This window comes from Odontesthes bonariensis, chromosome 12 (assembly GCF_027942865.1).
Source record: "Odontesthes bonariensis isolate fOdoBon6 chromosome 12, fOdoBon6.hap1, whole genome shotgun sequence".
Classification (NCBI taxonomy): Eukaryota; Metazoa; Chordata; class Actinopteri; order Atheriniformes; family Atherinopsidae; genus Odontesthes; species Odontesthes bonariensis.
In genome coordinates, this window is record NC_134517.1 from 36,249,781 (window position 1) to 36,259,663 (window position 9,883).

At 45.3% G+C, this 9,883-nt stretch overlaps 1 protein-coding gene across 1 annotated transcript; it reads left to right on the top strand.

Moving 5' to 3' along the window:
* The first annotated feature begins 8,538 nt into the window (after positions 1-8,538).
* LOC142396053 (trace amine-associated receptor 13c-like) lies at positions 8,539-9,726 on the top strand. The gene is made up of 2 exons (XM_075478595.1): positions 8,539-8,732; positions 8,868-9,726. The coding sequence occupies exons 1-2, from the start codon at positions 8,539-8,541 to the stop codon at positions 9,724-9,726; spliced, it is 1,053 nt and encodes a 350-aa protein (XP_075334710.1).
* The last annotated feature ends 157 nt before the right edge of the window (positions 9,727-9,883 follow it).

The window sequence follows — 9,883 nt, forward strand, 5'->3', positions numbered from 1 at the left end:
AGGCTGCATCGAACGGTAACGTTGTGTCCGCTGCCATGTTGGATTAACACTCTACAAGCTTCGGTGTCGCGCATAGACGTCGTCATCGTCTTCCTCCCCCCCGTTCTGTGATTGGTTCCCAAACTCAGGCAAAAATAAGGGCGGTGGTTTCCAGGCTGACTTTGCAGTGTGAATGAAATTGCGCGCAAAGCAGCATGGGAATTCCCAGGCTACTTTTCCATGGCTTCTGGCAAGAAACGTTTTGTGGCTTGGGATCACTTCACCTTGGTTTCTCCTAATAAGGTGATACTATTGTACAATATACTACTGTGTGATGTAAGATGTTTGCTTGTTTTTGTTTTTCAAGTGTAAATATAAGCTTTATTATTATTATGGGTATGCATGCTAATATAGTTCTCTTCTTAAAATAAGGGGGCAGCACATTTAAGAATCTAAGTTATGTAGGACAATACATTAATTTTGGACTAGTTTATTTAGCACACATCACAAACAAAGCGCTTACGGCCATTATTCCACAGCTGCGCAACCTTTTTTTATTGTGGAAGATAAAGGTTTCAAGGTACGGTGGCTAGTAGTTCTATAGCATTTATAGTATCAATGCATGTTTACCTAATGAGCTGTATTTCATTTAATGCCACCATAAGCACACCCCCCTCTCACTTTGTACTTATTATTCACAATGTAACACAAGCACTTCTCATATAAATCAAATTTTTTTCTTTTACGCTTTTCATTTTGTACATATTAAAGTATAACAAGGACAACGAGGCTGGTTGAAGCAGATGATACGTGCAGTGCACCATCAGATGTCACTGTTCTGTGTGGTTTCAAAGCCCAAAACTTTGGTTCATTTCTGGCACAATCAGATGAACCCTGTGGAAGTTCATGAGGCTTCAGCTGCCATCCCTATGAAATACAATAGCTTAAATGATCTTATTGTATAGCCTATACTAGGTCATTAAACCAGTATGTCAGTTGAGTCTGTCACTGGGTTGCCAGTAATGATTTTTAAGATCCAGGAGGTGTCAGTGACGTCTCATCGACCCATCACTAATAGAAGGCCTTCTTCCCTTGATCCTGCGACATCGTGAACCATTCTCACACATGGTATCTGCTTTTCTCATAGTACAACTAGCTGCCATAGAGTCAACTGAAGCTGAAACAACCATCTGGTGCCGACCAGAAGAGGAACTGGAGCTGAAGTACCGAAGCCAGGAAATGAGCCACAGGTGGAGACTGTCAGCAGCAGTCAGCATTCAGCAGCTGGCATACCCAACAACAGTCTACTTCTGATATGACCCAAAACAGAACTAAAATATAGATTCTAACAGGATACTGTGGTTTCAAACTTTTAACAGCTATCACGTGTCATTTGATGTATTTGCTCCCTGGATTTTGACTTCATCAACACCAATTTCACAGGAAACATGAGAGATGTGTGCCTGTGTAAATAGATAATTAGATTGTCCTGAAAAGTTGAAACAGCAGCAGTTACTTCTCCAGATGTGTACGTCATGATGACGTAGTTAATAGAAACAAAGTTCCAAAGTTCTTGTGACATCTTTATGTAAAGAAAGAAATATTTCTTTCAGATGTTCACTAAAAAGATCCTATAAGTTTATTCTATAAGTTTTGTACACCAACTTTCTTGGTGTACTGAGCAATTGTTGCATCATGGTTGTCACCCTGTAATGTTGCAGCTTGTTTTGCCTTGGAGTTAACATCTGATTGCACTGATGTCATCATCTGACATTAATGAGAGAAGGTGTGAAAACTTCAGAGAGCCACCCAGTCATTAAGAGCAGCTAATGGGCTTCACACATTGAGTTGTTCAGAGCCCAGTGTGTGTTTATGTTCTACAAAGTAGATGAACACTTTTTAAACTTTAACATTGATACATATCCCAAATACCTACATTTATCCACAATCCAACATGTACTTTCAGGCTCAAAAATTGTACAATTACATTTTTCTTTCTGTGTTTCCTACATAATTACACTTTGTTTTTATTTCTTTGCATGTTTATCAGCACACTGAAGTCTCATACCTGTTCCAACAAGATTTCTGGTTTATCTTTACACCGTCAGTGATATTTAACACACAAACACTTATAAGGAGGGAGAGATCTGCCTAAATAAGCTAAATGATGGGCTTTTGAGTCACTTGATTAATTTAATCTAATGAACTCTGGTGAAGTGATTACTTGGGAAAAGTGAAATGAGTGATTCTAAGTTAGAAAAAGTGTTTTAGTGGCATATTTTGTGATTGACTGTATTTAAACGGAAAATAAGGGGCAACAGGGAAGCTTTCTCTTTCATCATGTATGTTAAAACTACATATTTTGTATTTTTTGGCTTGTCATTACTCACCATGTACTGTGAAGGGATGACCTCCATTAGCTGCAACCTGAACAGCTTTGACAACATGTGGCCTTCATTTGAGATATGAAATATTCAGAATAAAAACTTACAGCAAACTTATTGCAGGGCAGTTTCTCATTTATAGTTGAATACATTCACCTCCCAGAAAAGTGTCCAATTTTCTAACCTGAACACTAATTTCTTTGCCTTTGTGTAGAAGGCATCTGTATGCATACAGATCTTAGCAATCTGACCCGAACTGAGTGAGAACGCCATGACGAGCAGCGGCTGTATTCTGATACAACAGCTCCTGCAGAGGAGCGCTTACATGCAAATATTCCCAAAGAAACATTTTGAATCTCATGTGATGGAGGATACAGGATTGCCAAAGTGATAAATCAATCTCTATCTGAAGTTCAGATTAATTAGTGGGTTAAAGTCACCTAGATGTTAACAAGTTCCTGGAGTGTGTTTACTAGTGTGTATTAAAGCTTTTTACTAGTGTGTAAAAGAGCTTTTCACTTGTGTGTAAGAGAGCTTTTCACTTGTGTGTATGAGAGCTTTTTACTAGTGTGTATGAGAGCTTTTTACTAGTGTGTATGAGAGCTTTTCACTAGAGTGTATGAGAGCTTTTCACTCGTGTGTATGAGAGCTGTTTACTAGTGTGTATGAGAGCTTTTCTTTAGTGTGTATGAGAGCTTTTCACTAGTGTGTATGAGCTTTTAACTAGAGTGTACGAGAGTTTTATACTAGAGTGTACGAAAGCTTTTTACTAGTGTGTACGAGAGCTTTTCTTTAGTGTGTATGAGAGCTTTTTACTAGTGTGTATGAGAGCGTTTCAGTGGTGTGTATGAGAGCGTTTCAGTAGTGTGTATGAGAGCTTTTCACTAGTGTGTATGAGAGCTTTTTACTCGTGTGTATGAGAGCTTTTTACTCGTGTGTATGAGAGCTTTTCACTAGTGTGTATGAGAGCTTTTTACTCGTGTGTATGAAAGCTTTTCAGTAGTGTGTATGAGAGCTTTTTACTAGTGTGTATGAGAGCTTTTCTTTAGTGTGTATGAGAGCTTTTTACTAGTTTGTATGAGAGCTTTTTACTCGTGTGTATGAGAGCTTTTCTTTAGTGTGTATGAGAGCTTTTTACTAGTTTGTATGAAAGCTTTTTACTAGTGTGTATGAGAGCTTTTCTTTAGTGTGTATGAGAGCTTTTTACTAGTGTGTATGAGAGCTTTTCACTCGTGTGTATGAGAGCTTTTCACTCGTGTGTATGAGAGCTTTTTACTCGTGTGTATGAGAGCTTTTTACTAGTCTTTATGAGAGAGATTAATTAGTGGGTTAAAGTCACCTAGATGTTAACAAGTTCCTGGAGTTTGTTTACTAGTGTGTATTAAAGCTTTTTACTAGTGTGTAAAAGAGCTTTTCACTTGTGTGTAAGAGAGCTTTTCACTTGTGTGTATGAGAGCTTTTTACTAGTGTGTATGAGAGCTTTTTACTAGTGTGTATGAGAGCTTTTCACTAGAGTGTATGAGAGCTTTTCACTAGAGTGTATGAGAGCTGTTTACTAGTGTGTATGAGAGCTTTTCTTTAGTGTGTATGAGAGCTGTTTACTAGTGTGTATGAGAGCTTTTCTTTAGTGTGTATGAGAGCTTTTCACTAGTGTGTATGAGCTTTTAACTAGAGTGTACGAGAGTTTTATACTAGAGTGTACGAAAGCTTTTTACTAGTGTGTACGAGAGCTTTTCTTTAGTGTGTATGAGAGCTTTTTACTAGTGTGTATGAGAGCGTTTCAGTGGTGTGTATGAGAGCGTTTCAGTAGTGTGTATGAGAGCTTTTCACTAGTGTGTATGAGAGCTTTTTACTCGTGTGTATGAGAGCTTTTTACTCGTGTGTATGAGAGCTTTTTACTCGTGTGTATGAGAGCTTTTCACTAGTGTGTATGAGAGCTTTTTACTCGTGTGTATGAAAGCTTTTCAGTAGTGTGTATGAGAGCTTTTTACTAGTGTGTATGAGAGCTTTTCTTTAGTGTGTATGAGAGCTTTTTACTAGTTTGTATGAGAGCTTTTTACTCGTGTGTATGAGAGCTTTTCTTTAGTGTGTATGAGAGCTTTTTACTAGTTTGTATGAAAGCTTTTTACTAGTGTGTATGAGAGCTTTTCTTTAGTGTGTATGAGAGCTTTTTACTAGTGTGTATGAGAGCTTTTCACTCGTGTGTATGAGAGCTTTTCACTCGTGTGTATGAGAGCTTTTTACTCGTGTGTATGAGAGCTTTTTACTAGTTTGTATGAGAGCTTTTTACTAGTGTGTATGAGAGCTTTTCTTTAGTGTGTATGAGAGCTTCTTACTAGTTTGTATGAGAGCTTTTCACTAGTGTGTATGAGAGCTTTTCTTTAGTGTGTATGAGAGCTTTTCAGTAGTGTGTATGAAAGCTTTTCAGTAGTGTGTATGAGAGCTTTTTACTAGTTTTTATGAAAGCTGTCACCTTACCGTGTTGGGGGGGTTTGCGTGCCCCAATGAGTCTGGGAGCTATGTTGCCCGGGGCTTTAAGCCCGATGTAGGATCACCCATGGCAATCAGATCCTAGAAGAGGAACCAGACAAAGAACAGCTCACAAACACCCCCTATGATGAATAAAATGATTGGACACCGTGTACCCTTGCTCGGACGTGGGTCACCGGGGCCTCCCCCTGGAGCCAGGCCCAGGGGTGGGGCCTGCCGGCGAGCGCATGGTGGCCGGGTCTGTGCCCGTGGGGCTCTGTCAGGCACGGCCCGAAGAAACCACACGGGTCCCCCTTCCGACGGGCTGACCACTCGTGGGAGGGGCCAAGGGGGTCGGGTGCCTTGTGAGCTGGGTGGCAGCCGAAGGCGGACACCTTGGCGGTCTGATCCTCGGCTACTGAAGCTGGCTCTTGGGACGTGGAACGTCACCTCTCTGTTGGGGAAGGAGCCTGAGCTGGTGCGCGAGGCTGAGCGGTTCCGGCTAGATATAGTCGGACTCACCTCGACGCATGGCTTGGGCTGCAGAACCAGCCTCCTCGAGAGGGGTTGGACTCTCTTCCACTCTGGAGTTGCCCGTGGTGAGAGGCGTAGAGCAGGTGTGGGCATACTTATTGCCCCCCGGCTGTGCGCCTGTACATTGGGGTCTACCCCAGTGGACGAGAGGGTAGCCTCCCTCCGCCTTAGGGTGGGGGGACGGGTCCTGACTGTTGTTTGTGCTTATGCATCGAACAGCAGTTCAGAGTACCCACACTTTTTGGAGTCCCTGGAGGAGGCACTGGAGAGTGCACTTGGCACCAGGACACCCTAGGCCGCAGCTCGATGTTCGACTTTGTGGTTGTATCGTCGGACTAGCGGCCGTATGTCCCGGACACTCGGGTGAAGAGAGGGGCGGAACTGTCAACTGATCACCAGCTGGTGGTGAGTTGGCTCCGCTGGTGGGGGAGGAAGCCGGTCGGACCTGGCAGGCCCCAACGTATTGTGAGGGTCTGCTGGGAACGGCTGGCGGTATCCCCTGTAAGGGAGTTTCAACTCCCACCTCCGGCAAAGCTTCAACCATGTTCCGGGGGAGGTGGGGGACATTGAGCCCGAATGGGCCATGTTCCGTGCCTCCATTGTTGAGGCGGCCGACCGGAACTGTGGCCGTAAGGTGGTCGGTGCCTGTCGTGGCGGCAATCCCCGAACCCGCTGGTGGACCCCAGTGGTGAGGGAAGCCGTCAAGCTGAAGAAGGAGTCCTATCGGGCCTTTTTGGCCAGTGGGACTCTGGAAGCAGCTGATGGGTTCCGACAGGCCAAGCGGAACGCAGCCTCGGCGGTTGCTGAGGCAAAAACTCGGGCTTGGGGGGAGTTCGGGGAGGCCACGGAGAATGATTTCCGGACGGCCTCAAAGATTTTCTGGTCCACCATCCGGCGGCTCAGGGGGGGAAGCGATGCATCGTCAACACCGTGTATGGTGAGGGCGGGGCTCTGCTGACCTCAACTAGGGATGTCGTGAGTCGGTGGGGGGAATACTTCGAGGGGCTCCTCAATCCAACCGACACGTCTTCCGATGAGGAAGCAGAGTTGGGGAGCTCGGACGTGGGGCCTCCCATTTCTGGGGCTGAGGTTGCCGAGGTGGTCAAAAAACTCCTCGGTGGCCCCGGGGGTGGATGAGGTCCGTCCTGACTTCCTCAAGGCTCTGGATGTTGTAGGGCTGTGTTGGTTGACACGCCTCTGCAGCATCTCATGGACATCGGGGGCAGTGCTTCTGGACTGGCAGATCGGGGTGGTGGGCCCCCTCTTTAAAAAGGGGGACTGGAGGGTGTGTTCTAACTACAGGGGGATCGCACTCCTCAGCCTCCCTGGTAAGTTCTATTCGGGGGTACTAGAGAGGAGGATCCGCCGGATAGTCGAATTTCGGATTCAGGAGGAGCAGTGTGGTTTTCATCCTGGTCGTGGAACAGTGGACCAGCTCTATACTCTCAGCAGGATCCTGGAGGGTGATGGGAGTTCGCCCAATCGGTCTACATGTGTTTTGTGAGACTGTGTCCCTCGGGGACTCTTGTGGGGGGTGCTCCAGGAGTATGGAGTGCCGGACTCCTTGATCGGGGCTGTTGGGTCTCTGTATGACCGGTGTCAGAGTTTGGTACAGATTGCCGGCAGTAAGTTGGATGTATTTCCGTTGAGGGTTGGACTCCGTCAGGGCTTCCCTTTGTCACCGATTCTGTTCATAATTTTTATGGACAGAATTTGTAGGCACAGCCAGGGTATTGAGGGGGTCCGGTTTGGTGACCTCAGAATCGGGCCTCTGCTTTTTGCGGACGATGCGGTTCTGTCAGCGTCGTCGGGCCGTGACCTTCAGCTCTCACTGGAAATGTCTGCAGCCGAGTGTGAAGCGGCTGGGATGAGAATCAGCACCTCCAAATCTGAGACCATGGTCCTCGGCCGGAAAAGGGTGGAATGCCCTCTCCGGGTCGGGAATGAGATCCTTCCCCAAGTGGAGGAGTTAAAATATCCCGGGGTCTTGTTCACGAGTGAGGGACGAATGGAGCGGGAGATTGACAGACAGATCGGTGCGGCGTCTGCAGTGATGCGGGCTCTGCACCGGCCCGTCGTGGTGAAGAAGGAGCTGAGCCAGAAGGCGAAGTTCTTGATTTACCGGTCAGTCTATGTTCCTACCCTCACCTATGGTCATGAGCTGTGGGTAGTGACCGAAAGAACGAAATCGCGAATACAAGCGGCCGAAATGAGTTTCCTCCGCAGGGTGTCTGGGCTCTCCCTTAGAGATAGGGTGAGAAGCTCGGTCATCCGGGAGGGGCTCGGAGTAGAACCGCTGCTCCTCCGCATCCAGAGGAGTCAGATGAGGTGGCTCGGGCATCTGGTTAGGATGGCTCCTGGACACCTCCCTGGTGAGGTGTTCCGGGCCCGTCCCACTAGGAGGAGGCCCCGGGGAAGACCCAGGACACGTTGGAGAGACTATGTCTCTCGGCTGGCCTGGGAACGCCTCGGGGTCCCCCCAGAAGAGCTGGAGGAAGTGGCCGGGGACAGGGACGTCTGGGCTTCTCTGCTCAGGCTGCTGCCCCCGCGACCCGATCCCCCGGACAAGCGGAAGATAATGGATGGATGGATGGAAGCTTTTCAGTAGTGTGTATGAGAGCTTGTTACTAGTATATATGAAAGGTAAAGCTTTTCACCAGTTCATATGAAAGCTTTTCAGTAGGTTATATAAGAGGTAAATGTTTTCACTAGTTTATGTGAGAGCTTTTCACTAGTGTTTGTGCAAGGTTTTGAGTATCGTATGTGGAAGAGTTTAATTTCATATGTGTATATGGAAGTTAATTCTGATATATGTCCCTGGTGGTTCCTCATACTGGATCAACTTGTAGAGTGACCTATATATCTGCAAACTAAACAGCTCGCTGAATGTCACATTTTCAGACATAGATTTTGAGTTGGTGGTGAAACCAGACACCAACATAATATGTTCACTTCAAAGACAGCTATTTATGTTTTTTTAAAGGCTTAAGAGTGGCATATCTTTTTAAGACCACCAATTTTTCAACCACATGCTGTAACCTCCATCCTAAGTAATAAATAAAACTATATTTAGAAACATGAGGGGAGGGATCTTTGTTTCTTAGATACACGCAATGTCAGAGGCATAAAAGAATCTATAAAACACTGAGATGTGTAGGAAACGCTGCCAGTGATGATCAGCTCTTTCCTTCAGTCCTTCATGATGAACGGAGCTGAACTCTGCTTTCCACAACTCCTCAACTCCTCCTGCAGGAAGACCAGCCGTCCTCAGTCAGATTCCATCCTCATTTACATCATACTGTGCTGCATCTCTCCGCTAACCGTGACTCTTAACCTGCTGGTCATCATCTCCATCTCACACTTCAGGTAAATCCTCTTTCAACCACTGGAACAGGAAGTTATTCTGAACATATGCTTTTGATCTGCAGATGTTTAAACTGTTGCTTTTTACTCATTTTGACTAAAACCACTGATACTTGTGTTTCTCTGCGTCCTCTCCAGGCAGCTCCACACACCCACCAACCTCCTCCTCCTCTCTCTGGCTGTCTCAGATTTCTTCGTGGGTTTTTCCATGGCCAGTCAGATCATGTTAATAGACGATTGTTGGTATCTTGGTGACCTGCCGTGTGTCATGTTTTGTGTTGTGACCATAATAATTACATCTGTCTCCGTAGGAACCATGGTGCTCATATCAGTTGATCGTTATGTAGCGATTTGTGATCCCCTTCATTATCCGACCAAAGTCACCTCAAAGAGAGTTCATATCTGCGTTTCTCTCTGTTGGATCTCTTCTTTCACCTATGCTGTTGTGATGTTGAGAGACAACCTTAAACAACCAGGCAGGTTTAATTCCTGCTCTGGAGAATGTGTGATTTATTTGGGCTTCATTGAAAATGTTGCAGATCTATTTATAACCTTCATCACTCCCATTTCCATCATCGTATTTCTGTATTTCAGAGTATTTGTGGTGGTTGTGTCTCAGGTTCGGGCCATGCGCTCTCACATCGGAGCTGCCATACTGCAGCGTTCAGAGAAAACAATCATTAAGAAATCTGAGCTGAAAGCAGCCGTGACTCTGGGGATTGTTGTTCTCGTTTTCCTGTCATGCATCTTCCCATATTACTGTTTCATAATGCTAAGTAAAAGTGCCTCCCTCAAGGCTTCCTCTATGTCTTTTATGGTATGCCTGTTCTATATGAACTCTTGTGTCAATCCTCTGATCTATGCACTTTTCTACCCCTGGTTTAGAAAATCTATTAAACTTATTGTCACATTTCGAGTGTTGAAGCGCGGCTCCCGTGATTCCAACGTACACCGAAAGGGACGCTCAGGAGGGACAGCAATAAAACCTGTAGGTTGAACAATTATGCCGTTTCAGATCATTATTATTCTTCACTAAACATTTCCAACTGAATTAAAGTTGTTCTGTGTCCTCATAATGACACTGAGATCAGCTCTCTGTGCCGTACATCTGTTTTGGTAGAAGGTATTTTTTCCTTTTAACACAGTGTCGATAA